The 16,084-nt window shown below is 49.6% G+C and overlaps 2 protein-coding genes across 5 annotated transcripts in view; one reads left to right on the top strand and one right to left on the bottom strand.

The window, feature by feature from the left end:
• Window positions 1–8,185, top strand: part of CDHR1 (cadherin related family member 1) — a 53,983-nt gene extending 45,798 nt beyond the window's left edge. For 3 of the 4 annotated variants that reach the window (XM_026116866.2, XM_064513771.1, XM_026116863.2), the window contains one exon: window positions 4,482–8,185. In XM_026116866.2, the coding sequence (XP_025972651.2) occupies window positions 4,482–5,024 (543 nt within the window). In that variant the 3' untranslated portion in view covers window positions 5,025–8,185. Of the gene's footprint in view, window positions 1–3,551 lie in introns of all 4 variants that reach the window. The other variant, XM_064513772.1, reaches the window with a different exon arrangement.
• A 1,938-nt stretch (window positions 8,186–10,123) lies between these two features.
• LRIT2 (leucine rich repeat, Ig-like and transmembrane domains 2) lies at window positions 10,124–13,803 on the bottom strand. The gene is made up of 3 exons (XM_064514475.1): window positions 13,465–13,803; window positions 12,331–13,112; window positions 10,124–11,205 (listed from the first exon to the last, which is right to left on the bottom strand). The coding sequence occupies exons 1-3, from the start codon at window positions 13,707–13,709 to the stop codon at window positions 10,376–10,378; spliced, it is 1,857 nt and encodes a 618-aa protein (XP_064370545.1). The 5' UTR covers window positions 13,710–13,803; the 3' UTR covers window positions 10,124–10,375.
• Between the last annotated feature and the right edge of the window lie 2,281 nt (window positions 13,804–16,084).

Below are 16,084 nucleotides of genomic sequence, written 5' to 3'. Positions count from 1 at the left end.
TAATAGCTTTGGCCACTCCTTTGGACTTCTAAATATAACTGGTGAGTCTTAGTTTTAAATTCCTGCAACTGTAAAGTACAAACAGTATCTTCTGAGGGTTGATTTGGGTATTTCCTCCTCTCCCTTACCAGCTCCGCAGCCACGGGAATTGTGGCATGCTGGTGGCACTAGACATCCTTTGCCACGTTTTCAGGGCAGTTAGCCTGCTTTTCACGGTTACATGGACCTTAGAAAGAGCTGGGCAGGGCAGTTTATGTGATTGAAGAAGTCCTGCCCGTGCTCATTTTCATGTTGTGAAGAGATGTAAATGCAGCCTTTGCACACACTGCGCTTTGGGATGGGCGCCGGAGCGGGCGGCTCGCGTTTCACTGCAGATGGGGAGCACCTGTCTGCCGCGCGTCCTGTCACCCCGCGCTCGTGTCAATGCGGCCTGTGTCGTCTAACCAGCGCCAGCGCGGCGCCTCAGCCGCTTCGCCCACTCACCTGGACGTCCAAACATGGCTGGGGAGCCTTAGCCGAGGCGCTCGTGGTTGAGCGGCTCCACCACGCGCATCTGCCAGGTCCCAGCTGGGGATGTGCCACCCACTCCATCTGCCCAGGGAAACCCACGCGCCTGAGAGGCTCTTGGAGAGCTGCCAGGAGGGGCGGAGAGGGAAGAGCCCCAGCAACTGGTCAGCGTTTCAGGAGCAAGAGCGGCCCCGGGAAGCCTCTTTGGTAAACGCGGGGTCTGAGGGGGCAGCGGCTGTGGGGGAAGCAGGGCGAGGATAAGCCCCCTGTGTTGCAGAGGGGCGGTCTGCCTGGCCTGCCCTTCACGTACGCAGCCTGGAAGTGTCCTGACAGCCCCCAGACTGCAGCACCGAGACCAGCCTCGAGGACGCGTGTCGGTGTCGGGCGGCCCCTCGCAGGCTGCCGAGCCCCGGTGGCAGCCGGGCACCTCCGTGCCCATCGGCGTGCAGGTTTAGGAGCTTTGCCGTAAGGGACGGGGCAGCCGCGAGGGTGATCCCAGACCCAGCAGCATGTTAAGTAAAAAGCAACTAATGACATCTTTTAATCCAAAAAGTTGATTTAATTTTTTTAATTGTATTCTCATTCCCACCTTGGACTACTACTTTCTCAAAGTTGATACAAACAGCTTGGCTATATCCCAACTACTGGCAGTTTTTTAAGCCCTCTAATTGTTCCCAACTCTTCTCTGGGCCCATTTTCATTATAACTGAAATCACAGCAAAAAGCCATCAGAGTATTATCTTTTGTGAGCAGTGGTATTTTAACTCCTCTGACAGCTACTAAAACAGAATTTTTCTTCCAGTTTCTGTCCCTCAGAGAGATGATAGCACTTCACATACCAGCTTTCATTTCACTGTGTATCTGCCCTTGTTTAATGTTTACAAAAGAAAATCTGCACTCTTCAAAATGCAGTATGCCTCTTTGTAATTTATTTAGCTGTTATTTTTTTCTAAGTGGTGCTATTTGGTGACCCAGTTCTGATGTGCTGTCACTAATCAATACAAAGACTCACAGGTATACTGAGGGTGCAGGGCTCAGAGCCAAAATGCTTAAGTTTAGATGTCCAAATGCCCCAGACTTTCACTGTAGCAGGGTGCTCAGACCACTCTCAAACCCAGGCCACATGTTACTCAGCCAGGCCACAGCAATGACACAGACAAGCTTTTTGGTGACAAATGCACTTACCGTAAGCCTCCCTGCAGGCTGGCTAAGATGATGCCGCTCCAGGGTGGTTCTGCAAGTCTCCGCTCCTGGTTGTCCTGCAAATGTCACGCCTGGGGCAAATGGCAGGTTTTCCACAGTATGCTTGCCAAATGCCTAGTGTTTTTACACAAACACCACAAGAGACTTATCATCTAAGGATGAATCTATACCATCCTTTATATAGTGCAGACCCAGTAAGTAGAGTATAGGCTGAACCATCTATTAATGGTTTTTAGCTTTGATGTTAATCACCTGTTTGTAACTAGAAACTCCGAACAGGTGCTGAGCTCAGTGAGACCGGGGTGCCGAATGAAGCTGAGCTCTGAAACTCCCCATGTGATTCTCCATCAAAACATCCCTGGAACTGTTTTACTCTGACAACATAGACAAGTAGTTATATCTAATCCCATTTATTCATGATTTTCAAATAGCTAGTCAAATAATTGCTACTGATACATAGCATCTTCTTAAGTATATGTCATCTCTCTCCTTGTGTTGGTCCTATGCTATTTAGCCTTCAGTGCCATGCTGCAGACTAGATCTTGACAACAGTTATAATAAATGGACTCATCTCAGGTCATGTACTACTTAGCAGGGTTTATCTGACACTTAATTCATCAGGCTTTCACACAGAGTTAAGTGAGCGAGGGTAGAATTTCTGTCATCTGATGGGATTGAAGTGCACAAAATCCATCTAATGCAGAACAGCAAAGCTGATCTGAATCCAATCTCCCCCAAAGTTGTGGGCTGCTCAGCTTTGGGCTTCTAGCTCAGGTCCATTGCTAATTAAATAATGGAAAAACTCTTTGCACAGCAAAATAATGAAGATTGGTCTGTGTCAGTAAGGTAAGGTCATCCATGAATTTCAATAACATCTCTTTGCCCATTTTTCTTTGGTGATAGGAAACATTCAGAATATGGGAGCAGTGGTCTTGAAAAAGGTGTTATAGGTAGGTTGTGAAAATAAGTGAAGACAACGGGGGGGGGGGGGGGAATGTATTAATGAGTTTAGTTGCCTGACTTCAGGGATCTGACTTCAAATAAGTAGCTAGTCCTCCTGTGTGAAAAATGAGGAGAGGTGCTCTGAAGCATCCTGTGGGGTAGTCATCTCCCTCCAGAGATGAGGGAGGCTGAGGAGATGAGTCTCCTAGTTTAAAGTCATGCAGTGAAAGCCATCTCTTCTCACTTCAAACATCTAAAAGCCAGATGTTCAAGTACAAGCTAGTCTGAACGCCCCTGTTTAGTCACTGTCTTTGACACCTATTTAGTCAAAGACAGACCAGTGACAGCTTGTGTGCTGGAGGTGCCCATTTCTCCTCATTGACCGAATGCTGGGAGCCTAGACCACTAAACAAGATGTAGACAACCTGTTGTTAGACATGCAGAGTTTAGGCGATGATTCCCTCCTGGAGGGTGCCATTTTCTGAAGGATCTTCTGGCCTTTCCCAACTCTACTGTCCATCCAGATAACATTGCAGGAGTGTGTATTTGTTGTGATCTCTTCTGGAAACATATTCTATGCAAGTCTCTGTGCATTAGGGATGCTCTGTATGTCTCGCTGCTTTCCCTCAGTCTCTGATCAGCCAGGTGTTTGTAAGTTTTTCCTATCTTCTTTTTTTTTTCTTTCTTTCTTTTAGTATTTCTGGATTTAGTTCCACGTCATTACAACTGTCTCATCTCCCGTGGCTAATTTAAACACTTAGCCCCCCCCCTATTTTACATACCATCTATTCCATACATGTTCTACTTTAGTTCCCTGGTTGTACTTATAACAAATACCAACCTCTTTCAAATATAATCATGCCTGGGTTGACCATTTCTCTTATTTTTGACATTTCCAGATCAAGTCCAGGGTAAAATCCTATATTTTAGGCCTCAAGAAGCGTCCATGGACAATATTTGGAATTTGCATGAGTGGCGTCCTTTCCGCCATTTCTGTAACCATGGTGATCTCTACCATCATGTACTGGAAAAGTGTGAAAAGATCCAGGCTCCACCCGCAGGGCAAAATCCGCAAAATTATACGGGGACCTCCAAGACGCACAGTGTGCTCAGCTGCAAAGTGAACTGGTCATTCATTTGTCCTTAATATGCCATATGTAGCTTATGTTAGTGCTTACTTCTTTTATTATAAAAACAAAGCTCTTCAGCTCTACTCACGTCCCCCATCTCGAAGAGTTTTGTTACGTCTGTAAAAGAGTACTTGAAAACAGAATTCAGCGCAGACCTGCTAACTACTTGTTTGTACAGTGTAATTTAAAAAGCAAAGTTTCCTGAAAATCTTTTCAATGCTATATTCAGTAGCAGTCCTATAAACTGCATCTCTCTCTCCTGCAGCTCGTTTTGAAAGATCATTTTCTATTCATAAAATTCTATTTCAACACAATGGTTCAGTGCTATTGTTCTTTGGAAATTAATTCTGAAATGTATTATAACAATGCAGCTGGAGATCCTAGAGCCAATTATTTTCTTGCTCAGGCAAGTTAAACAAATACTATGGTGATATGCAGCAATCTGTCCTAATTTGGCAATAAGATGCCTGTAAGCTTTCCTGTTTGACAGTCATCTGACAATAGTGTAATGTTTGCCCAGGCTGCTGCTGTATTGGAATTATCCAAACCCAAATCAGTGATTTGACTCTCACTTTTTTTTTTTCAGAGACAACTCCTATTAGCCAACCCTGCTTGTTACATATTTTGGACAAATGAAATTTCTGGGTCACTGTCTGTCCCATAGCATAAGTCACGTGGTTTTTTTGTACTCTTTTACAGACTCCTCACAAAGGGCCTATGGCCGCCTTTTTGATGCAAACTAAAGATAACCCCATGAAAGCCTTAGGGGTGCTAGCTGGCGTCATGGGCATCATGGTGATGATAACGGTCATGATCTCCACCGCCATGTTCTGGCGCAATAAGCGGTCCAACAAAATCATGCCAGTGAGAAGGATCATAAAAAAGAGGCAGGCGCACCCGCCCAGGACGGTCCGGATGGAGTGGCTGAAGCTCAGGAGGCCCAGCAGCGCCGCCGAGAAGTTCATCGTCGAGGAGGACACCAGGAACGAGAACGGCAACAACAACGCCCAGGCCGGGGCCGCGCCGCCGCCCGCCCCCAGCCCGCCACCGCCACCCGCCCTCGCCTCCGTGGCAGCCACCCCGGCCTGGCACGTGCCCACTGTCTCCGGCTCCCTCACCCCCACGTTCATCAACAAGCAGCTGAAGAGGAGAGGCCCAGGCGGTGCGCACACCGCCCTGGTGTCCGAGCTCAAAATGAAGTTTGAGAAGAGGAACACGGCTCTCGGGGACCTGCACATCTAGGAGACGCAGCCGGTGGCGGCTGTGCCTGGGTGTATTTGTGTGCTCTGGTCTTCCCCGTGTCGTCCAACACCCAGCGAGCTGCAAGTGGCTCCTTGCCGTGATGATCGCCCTTCACCTTGTGCAAGTACTGCGCGCTGCAGACCTGTCCCACCATGGCCAACGCCGCTGCTGGCGCCCCGTTGCGACTGCAGTTCCTGCAGGTTGTGTGTCCTCCCCACGGCTGTCTCACCGGGGCGCTAACTACAGGGGTTTCACCCAGAGCGTCCCAAAGTGACCGGTGGTTTGGGTTGCCTCTGTTTTGGAGTCCTGGTTTCTGGACAGCGGTGCCCTGCAGCCAGGGCGCTTCCTGGTGCCACATCTCACCTGGTCCAGCAGATGGGCTTGAGGTGCCTAAAAACCGCTCACTTGCAGTGACCGACCTGCTGGCCTGACTGTGGCGAGCGCATTGCGTCCGTGCGGGGGTGCCCGTCGGAGCGGGTGCGCTGTTTTTTGTGCGTAGGTAGCTCGTCAGTGGGTTGCTCGTATCGGTTGTCCTAGGTGCACTGCGTCCTTCACAGCAGCCAGCAGTGCAGTGTGCACGTGGCTGAAGCCCCCTCGATCCTGGAGGTGAGCCAGCGCTGAGGTGTTTCTCATTCCCTGCAGCTTTTGCTGGATTTTTCCGGCGTGCGTTGACGTGCTGCTCTCTGCTTCAGCGCTAGACACGCCTGCTAATAAGGGAGCGGGAAGGCCGCCCCGGTCTTTTATAGCCCAGCTGGGGCAGGATGCAAGCATGGAAATTTGGTAACAGCGCTCGCGCGATGCTGCCTCCTTCCCACACCGCAGCCCCTAACGAGGGGGAGGCCAGCGGGAGAGAGGCATGATTAAAGCAGCAGGAAAGGCAAGGTAAAACTGTGAGGAAAAAGTGGTAAATGAAAAATACAGACAACTGCGGGAGACTCGCATATGTTGGTCGGAAAGTGTCTGGGAAGATTATTTGCTTTTGTACGCTTCTGGCAGGAGGTGTTGGGGAAGGTATTTCATCACCGCTCCTGGCTTGCCCCAGGGACTGGCAAGTACAAAATGAGATTCCCTTAAAATATTCTGGTTTGTCTTCTCAGCATTTTTGGCTGAATTATGCAACAGTTAAGCAGGGGGAGGGCACCTGGTTTTTACAGACCATCTTTTCCCTGTTACATGACAGTAAAAAGGCACCAGAGGCGGAGCATCTTTTTCGCTGGATCTGCTCCGCAGCTGTGCTCACGTTCATTTCTGGGGACATCTTTTCCTCAGACTGGGAGGGACATCTAGACATGCTGGCTCGCCAGGGAGGAGAGGGGGAGTAAAATGTCAGCCTGGTGTTTGGCTGAAAAGTGGAAGTAAGTGGGAGCTTGACTCAGCGGTTGGGTCCGGCTGTTGCCATCACCTGGCGGAGGTGGCGAGCGGCGGCTGGCTGGGGAGCGCCCACAGCCCGGCCCCGCGCACGGCGGTGGTGCTGGCCTGCCAGGGGGTTTTCTGGGAGCTGTGTTAATTCAAGGATGTCATCAAGACTCTTCTTAAACTGCTTTCTATTGTCATTTCAGCCAGACCAGCAGCTCCCTCCAGGGCTCCTCTCTCCTTAACCCATTACCTGGCCTTTTGGCCCAGCCACGGGGACCCTGTGCCCTCCCTCGGCCCTGGCTGGGCAGCAGCTTCTTCCCGGCTTCTCCTGCACCGCTCACCTGAAGCCATTGCGGTGGCGCCGGGAGCCGTCGCACCCTCCCGGGGCTTCACAGTTGCCTCCTGGCAGATACAGGAGCTAGGAACAAGCCGTGGCCCTCCAGCTGGCTTCATCCTTTCCCCTTAAGGCATATATATACATATATGTGTGTGTGTGTGTGTGTGTGTGTGTGTGTGTGTGTGTGTGTGTATATATATATATATTTTTATATATATATATATATATATATATACACACACACACACACATATATATGTATGTCAGGCCTGGCTTCCCTTCATTTTCACCATGACTTCATCAGCTTAGGCGACAGCTGGTTGAAAGAGAAATTAGCCAACTTAACAGGAAAAATTATATATTTTTTTACTTTAATTCAAAGTTACTGTTGGTTTCCTACAAGGCAGAGGGTGACCGTGGTTGGCACCTCACTGTAGGTTGAGATGCGCGGTGTTTCCGAGCGGTGCAGGCGGGTGCGGGCCGCGGCAGACTCGGGCCCCGACCGCACCTGCCAAAGACAGGGCTTCCGGCTCGCCGTTGCATGGCGCTTTCTCTCGGCACCGCGTGTCCGACCTGCGGGACCCGGCTCTTCCCAAACGCGCCGTTTCTGGGCACGTGGGGCGGCGGGACTGGGCTCGCTGCGTGTGGATCAGGAGCAGGGCTGCAGAGCGCTGAGGAGCAACGAGCCGGGTATTTTTTTGGGGGGGGGGGGGGGGGAAGCACTCCGTGCATGAGCTTCCTGCCATTTAGGACTGCGCAGGGGACGTCTTTGAGTGAGGAAACAGGCAGCTAAAAAATTCGTCTTTAAAGACAGTTTAAACAGAGTATGATGCCCTGAACGGGGCTGACAGGCAGCATTTCCCTGGCAGGGCGGTGGGCTGCGTGGCGCGAGCGGGGCTGCTCCTGGCAGCGCCGGGCACTGACAGCAAATTGGCAACTTCCTACTTGTGCCATTTTCCATCGCGCCCATGCTGGTGATTTGCTCCTGTGCCACCAACACTTTTCCTGCTGTTTCTTTCCTTTCCTCCGCTGGGTTTTGCCGCCTGCCCCCCCCCGGCAGCGTGGTGGGTATTGCCGCTTTTGGGGCCCACCAGCCTGCAGAGCGCTGGCACCCGCGTCGCCGCCGCTGCCGGCCCTTTGCCCGAGCACCCTCCCGGCGCTGGTCATGTCCAAGTCGGTTTCTACCAAGTTTCACGAGGAACCAAAAGCTTGTTAATCGCTGTGCTACTGTTTTCCTGATGCTGTATCAAAGCCAGTATTTAATGTTCATTCTCAAATGAGGAAAGCCTATAAGGACCATTCAAGTAAGTGAGATTTAACAGGAATTATGGGCTTATAGTCTTAGAGATGTATTTAAGAGGGAATAAAGATGTTTTATTACTATATCGTGAAACTTTTTTCCAGTTACTCTGTGTTTCAACTTCGGGGTTTTTTTAATAAATAAAAAAAAAAAAATCTGTAAAAGTTGCTTACGCTCGTGGTGTGTTTCTGCTGACAGCGATGTCTTTCTGCCTGCTTTAAGCGGACGGGACACCTGCATGTCCCCAGTGGCAGGAGAGGAGGGAGCAAAAAACTTCTCTTGAGAGGGCATGTTACATTTACAAATTACATTTACAATGGTAAGTGTGAGACAGATCTATGTTTTGCACTGCGAATACTCTCTGGGTCTGTTATCATCTACTGACTTTCTGTGCACGATCATCAGATGTTTTGCCTTTCACTGGTGTGTCGTTGCGGGGCTGCGGCAGCTGAGACGGGACGAGGTCAGGGGTTGCAGGCCCTGGGTTGGGGCTCGCTCTGCGCTGTGCGCAGCCCCCTCTGTGGGTCCCTGACCCGTCGCCCCAACAGACCCAGCTCAGCTCTGCCTTGCACAGCGAGAGATGCCTTGCAAAGCCTAACTGCTTGCCCGGCCTGTAAGGGGGCTTGATTTAACCTGCAGCCTCTGAAATCAGGGTGTGTAATGGCGGGAGATAATCAGCCCACTGACTTTTTGACATTTCGTCTCTAAGTTGTCCTTTTTCAGCTGGAGAGGCCAGTGGAGGGGCTTCAAGTGAGCTTGTTTTTCTAAGAAGGTTTCATTCAATTGACTTTTTTATTCTCATTTACACAGCAAATGCAAGCTTATAAAGTGTCAGGTTTCCAGTTTCTTTTTTGAAAACAAACTTGTATTTGTGCATGCAGAGGCAAGAAAATATTACATGACAGCTTTTTGACTGCGTAACGCAGGCGGCCGCACAGAGATGCCCAGTGCTGGCTCCTCAGCAGCCGCTGGGGGTCGGCATCGACGACGGTGCAGCTTGGGCGCCTCGGGGCCAGCCACGGTGTGCCCATCCGCGCTGTGCACTGAGCGCCGTGCGGCGCGACGCCACACCAGGGACGCCCACGCTGAGCCCTGCCAGGCCGGCACGGACATGAGCCCGCGGTGAGGCTCCCATGCAATTTTTAACTACAGAAGAATAGAAATAAAGGAACAACTGCATATTCTGAAAAATTGGCTTATTGCTTTAACACTAAGAATAACAAGACTGCAAACTCCCTTGAAGTGTAACGGTGAAAGTCAGCACTGACAAAACATGCAGCTGGTTAAAGAGCTGTGCACGGAGGTCGGGGCGCAGGGAGCACTGGAGGAGGAAACGTAGGCCCTAAGAGAGGTACACGAGAATAAATAGGGAAGCCTATCTTGTGTTGCCAAAATACACCTAGCAAGCCAAACTGCCACAAAGCAAAACCTCATGTTAGGCTTTACCTCTGCTTAAAGCTGAGCTTCTACTCTGGTTATTTGCTGCTGGCTACAGCAGCACATGGTGCCCAGGCTGCAGGGGCCCTTGGCCATGTGCTCTGGTTGTGCTGCAAAGCTCTGGGAGCAGGGGCCGGGTGCTTTTCTCCCCCCTTTTTTTAATTCCTTTTTTTAAATTTTTTTTTATTTTTTTTATTTTTTTGGCCTCTAGAGAGAGGCATCACTTCTACTCAGTGACTGTGACTTAAAAAAAAAAAAAAAAAAAAAAATACACGCATACATACACACATGCATGCACATGTGCATACACACACGCGCGTGTGGAGCAGTCACTGTGGGGGAAAAAAAAAAAACAAAACCTCACACACATGGTCAAATGTTCTTAACTAACTTACTTATATATTGAAAAACATTTTTAATTATCTGTTTGAGCTTGAGAAACATATTAGAGCCCTTAATGTTAACTGGCTGCTTAAATCTGACACAAAAAAAACTAACACCACCCCCCCCCCCAAGCTGTATTCCTTTACTTGGTGACTCTGAGGTGGGGGGGCATGCGGGGCGGGGGGTGGGGGGGGCGCGCGTGTGTGTGTGTATATATGTGAGTGTGTATGTGTGTGTGTGTGTGTGTGTGTGTATGTATGTATGTATGTATGTATATATACACACACACACACACACACACACACACACACACACACACACACACACACGCGCATATATACATGTATGTGTGCGCTCGTGCATGTGCTGGCCCCACAGTTGGGACCCTGCTGGCGGCTCCCCGGCCCCACGCCACGGCCCTGCATGGGGCAGCACCGTGACACCCCTCTGCACGCAGGTGCTGTCTGAGGGAGTCCGTCTAGAACCAGAACCCTCACATTGGCAAGAAAGCAAGGCGCGATCTCTTGGCCATGGGGGCTAGTAGAGGTCGGCGCTGTTCCTGTGGCCGGGCCGGGCCTTGCCGGGGCGCTCGGGCTCCTCGCACGCCCGGGGCAGCCGCTTGCCGTTGCTGGCGGCGGTGCCGGGGCGGCAGAGCCCGTCCTCGCTGCCGCCGGGCAGGCTGTCGAGGCTGCTGTCGTGGCCGCCCCGCGGCGCCCGGTCCCCGCGGCGGCCCCGGCGGCAGGGCGCCAGCCCGCGGACCAGGCAGCCGGGCCGGGCCTCGGCGGTGCAGGCGTACATGCCGGCGGGCACCGCCAGCACCATGGCGCACACGATGACCACGATGTGGATGAGCTTCTCCCGCTGCTCCAGCTGGCTGATGTCGCTGCCGGTGACGAAGACGACGCACTGGCCCTTGCGGGGGGCCTGGTCGCGCACGGCCACACACACCTCGTACTTGGTGGCGGGCAGCAGGTCGCCCACGGAGTAGGTGTGCACGCCGGGGCCCACGGAGACCGTGTCCTTGCGGGCGGCGTCGTAGCGGCCCAGGTGCAGCGTGTACCAGGTGTCGCCGGGCTCAGCGGCCGCCGCGCGCCACTCCAGCGTGATGCCGTACACCGTCTGCTTGGCGATGCGCACCTCCACGTGGGCGCCGCCCTCAGCACTGCCAGCCCCCAGGGGCCCTGCCGTGGCGGTGGTGGCGGCAGCGGGGGCGGCCAGTGGCGTCCCGACCCGCAGGGCGATGGCGACGGAGGCGTTGCCCAGGAAGTTGGCGGCGGCGCAGGTGTAGCTGCCGGCGTCAGCTGGCCGGGCGGCTGGGATGTGCAGCTCCGAGCGCACCGTCTCCTCGCCCACCGGCTGCATGGACACTGCGGGGGAGAGGGGGTCAGTGCCAGTGCCCCTGCACAGCCCCCACCTGAGCGTGGCATGCGCAAGGGCTGCTAAAATGCAAAAGTAAAGCCCATGTGCGTCCAAGCTGGCTGGCTAAAGCTGTCGTGTTTATGTAGCAGCTTGCTGGGCACACACAGAGCGTGGGCGCGCGCTGCACGCATTAGGCATGGTGCCTTTACGGAAACTGCAGCTTGCCCTCTCCCTAGCGGAGGCTCCTGGTGAAAACAAGCATGAGGAAGGGCAGGTGAGAGCCTGGAGGAGGGGAGGGAGGGAAAAGGACTGATATTATGAGGCCTTCAGCGAAATAAATAGATAAATTCATGGGTTTTATGGAGAACGGCAGTATCTATCGGTGGCTGTAGAACAGGTGAGCGGATGCAGTCAGGCCCCAGGACTTTTGGGCATCTGTGCTTTGGGTTTTTCTTGAGAAAACATAGGGGAATAGTACAGAGGCACACATGCGCTGGGGTGTGCATGCTTACACTCACACGGTACATTCATAAAGGTAGCGACAGATATGTACCTATATGGTACAGTTTTATTTTTATATATGTATATATATATAAAAATATATACATATATCTATATAAAAAAATACACACGCACACACGCACACACACACGCGCACACACACACACACACACACACACACACACACACACAGAGATATGCTGAGCCGCACATAAATAATTATTTGTATATAATACATAACTACACATACTACACGTTTACACACATACCCATGTACATATATATGTATAGATAACTACATATTTATTATAACACATATATATGATTGATGTATTATCAATAGTTCTTACATCATGTATCATGCTGAAAGAGCTACTAATAAAAACTCACACATAACCACAAAAATGAGACCCTGCTCCTTTCGTCTTTGCCCAAGCTCCTTGTTGAAGCAGCTCTTCCCAGGCCAGCTGGAGCTGCCCAGACAGGCAGGACGGTAAAGGTTGTTTGGGTTAATGCAACGCTCAAAACCATGATGCTGCACGCAGGCTGGGCGCGCAGGTGGTGACTAGCTGGCCTGAAGGCCTGCATACTTTGAGTAGCAAACCATAAATAAAAAAAATGACTGTGCTTACCATTAAACGCCCTTAAAAGTTTGAGTGCGTAGGTCCACCAGACGGCTGGGGAAGGGCTGGCTTGCACGTAGCAGGTCAGGGTGACGTTCAGCCCCACCGGGACCGTCAGGTTGGTGTCAAGGGCTGAGGTGAGCGGTTTCATGCAGCTGTTGAGCTCCACTTCATGGAAAAACTTCCCGGCCCTGAATTTTGGGCTTGAACAAGTTAAATAAGAATTCATCAGAATAATAGGTGGGCCAACGGATTTGATAAACTGGACAAATCCTCTCAGGCGACAGTCACAAAGCCACGGGTTGCCGTGAAGGGCCAGGACGGCGTTGGCAGCATGGTCCATTTTCCCTTCTGCCCGCTGGCTTCGTTGGTAGACGGGCCAGCTGGAGAAGACCTCCCTGGAAATGACAGTAAGCTGATTTGAGGAGAGATCTAAATAGGTCAGGTTGGGCAGATACCTGAGCGCGTGTTCAGGAAGGACATCCAGCCGGTTGTGCTTCAGATCCAGGATTTTCAGAGCTGGGGTGTCTTGAAATGCTGTCCATGGCACTGAGCTTAATTTGTTCCCCTGCAACCGCAGCTCCTTCAAGGCCTGCAGGTCTTCGAGGCTCTTCAGGTGCATAACCGTGATGTTGTTAAAATTGAGCCAAAGGTACTCCAAGGCACTGACATTTGAAAATGAACCACGAGGCAATTCTGTTAGGTGAGAGTTTTCTATCCTAATTTTTCTGATGTCTTGAGGGATGTTTTCAGGGATCTTTGTCAGCAGCGCAGACATGCAGAGCAAACTCCTGAAGAGGAAACCAGAAAATTCACCACGTCACACACTGTGTTCATGGCTAACAAACCAGTTCTCTGTACAGTTCAGTGGGCTTTTGAAGAATTAAAAGGTACTACATACAGGGCTTTCATAAGCAATAATACATCCTTCATTTTGGTTTTACACCCATTTTCCCACAAAGAATGCAGTTAATGCCTAAAAATTAGTACATATGCAACTACATAGCTGTGAAAAATCTTATTATATGCTCAAGCTAATAATATACAAGTATTAGAGGCAGCATACCATGCAGCCATCTGCTTGGTTTTAGTTCTCACAACACCGATGAATTGATGCTAGGACTAGGTATCTAGCTTTCTTACCTTCCAAAACCGTCTTTAGAACAAGAGCATCCCGTGACACAAGACGATAGAGATGGATTTATCTTGTGAAAGGCCAGAAGAAGAAGAAAAATGTGAAAAATAGGGTCCATATTCTTCTTTAAGAAAGCACTGTGCAGGGTTTGCACCAAACATGCCCACAGCCTCCAAGGAGCAAATCCTATTAGCTGTAATCTTCCTTGACGCAGAAATAAATCCTGCCAGGGACCAGACCCTAAAGAAGACATGTAATATGGTTCATAGCCTGTGCCAAAGTGCTAAAAATCACCTCTGGGACCACTCTTTGCATTTATTCTTTAGCCATGGAGGTTTTGACCAAAGTGTTCATTTGGATGATAATACAAAAAGGAAATCTCAACAGGTACCTGGAGCCAAAAGTGCGGCTGTTCCCAAGTGCACACAAGTAGTTCGCACATCTACATGCTTTTTTTTTTTTTTTAAAGAGGTCTCACTCAATCTCCAATATTTTAATGGCATTCATAAAAGTAGAAAAACCACAGTAAAGGCCAGACTTCACAGCTGTAATTTGGCTTTTCACAATGCCTTATTTCATCATCAGTCCCCAAAACATGACCACAGCCATTTGCAGGGTATACTATTACACATGGTGAGCAAGAAACCTACTCCTAAAACGTAGTCAATGCAGTTGAGAAGACCTTTTCCTAAAAAAAAAAAAAAAAAAAAAAAAAGAAAAAAAAAAAAAAAAGAAATCCTTTCTCACTATCCCCACTGTCACATGCTGGTACAAAAACATCAACAGAGTTGTTGTAGCCAGTTCTGTGTTTGGCCTTCTCTAGGAATAGGATATTTTTTTTGAAGTTCACATCTATGGTTTAAATATAAAATATTAGTGCTATTATTTCATTAAGTTCTCTGGCTTCCTCTGTAAGATGTGTGCCTAATGCCCTTTAGCCACTTCGAACAACCGAGTTTAAATCTCTAATTTCATGAGAAGGGATTTGGAGTACCCAGATTTATTGATTTATTTTTTTCCTTCCCAGAAATAGCAGTTTTCACTTACAATTCCGGGTGACAGGGTGTTCTCCTGAGGCCATCTAGTGTGCATGGGCTTTATTACAGCTTGCCGAAGGCATCATGCCATCGGAAAAAGGGCTTAACCTCACTGCCAATAGGTGTGAAGCTGGGTCACAAATCAAGATTAGCCTGAACCTACTTAACCTCTAACCTACAGGACCAGGATAGAAAAACATTTATAGCATCCCCCTGACGGCTTAGCGCTATATCTGGCTTCCAGGCACGGGGCAATAACGTGGCCAGTGTAATTACCAAAGACGTAGGATGGCGGCTGGGGCTTTTAAATCAGTTGGTGCTTTTATTTCAGCCACGGCAGGGTCATCAACAAAACCAGGGACATTTTTTGATTGCCTCCAGGACGCAAGCAATGGGCTGGGATTTGTGGGCCCGGTCACCTGCCATTCATGGCACTCCTACAAGGCCTGGAGTGAGGGTCCGAAAGTACTTTGTAGTTAATTGACGTGTTCAAAAAGTCTTTCTTGAAAAAGATCAGAATATCATTATGCATTAATGGATTTATAGACAGAGTATAAGCTATTGGCGTTTGGGTTTTTTTTTCCCCATGTGCATTTTTGGCCACAGTACGGGGTATCATAATGCCTGATGTCTTGAAATGCAGCAAGTAAACTTTTAATCACACTTTTCTGATAGAAAGAAATACATGAAACTGAGTAAGTGGGTTGATTAGCAGAAAAGAGGATTGCAGTTGTTTTGGTCTCATGTCTCCCACATGAGCTCTACTCCCAGTCCCACCCATCTTCCACAAGGCTGGAAAAGGACCTTAAACCAAGTGGTATCAGTTAGTATCATGGGCCGATGCCACTGCTGTTTTCAGGCTAATATTTATTTGCTCTTTGCAGGCCATTTCTCAAAATACTCCCAAACCCCATGCGTACTCCTAAGCTTCAGTGTTAACCTGAAAAGTTAATGGTGAATTACATATCAAAATCAGATGAATTAGTGGGTAGGGAGTCTGAAAAGAAAAAGAAAAAAGAAAAAAAAAAAACCCTGAAACAGCCTTAGCTATAGCCTTGCTGGTTACACTCCACACCTGCAGGCCTGGGGTTTTATTGTCCCTTAAATTCAGCCCAGTTTACACCTGCTTGTAAATTTAATGGTCACTTTTGTGACAGCAGATGTCCACTCAGTTCAGCTGTTCTTTAATGTCATGTGGCACCCTGGTTGAAGCCAAAATGCAGAACAAGCTGTCTAAAACCCAAGCTGTCAAAATAAATTTCCATAGAGATATTGTCCACTAATCTCTGGGAAGTGGAATTTAAAAGATCGCACTTATTGCCAAAGCAAGCGCCGAAAGGCAGCAGCACGCTGTGCTCTGAGCAATGGCGAGAGAGTCAAACTCCAGCTTGAACCGACGAGCACACACAGGCCTGTAGGAAACCGGGTCCAGGCTGCTGATTGAGACTTACAGCCCATACGCCAGCGCTATCACCATCCTAAATCCTTGCTACAGAGGCTACGTGAGGTGAAGGCTGGAGTGAAGCCTGATAGTTCAGATACGATGCATGTTACACCAAACAGTACAGGACTGAAAAAGCAGCTTTGATAA

This window comes from Dromaius novaehollandiae, chromosome 6, assembly GCF_036370855.1.
Source record: "Dromaius novaehollandiae isolate bDroNov1 chromosome 6, bDroNov1.hap1, whole genome shotgun sequence".
Classification (NCBI taxonomy): Eukaryota; Metazoa; Chordata; class Aves; order Casuariiformes; family Dromaiidae; genus Dromaius; species Dromaius novaehollandiae.
Note: the sequence above shows the minus strand (reverse complement) of the source record. Positions and strands in the feature narration are given on the sequence as shown.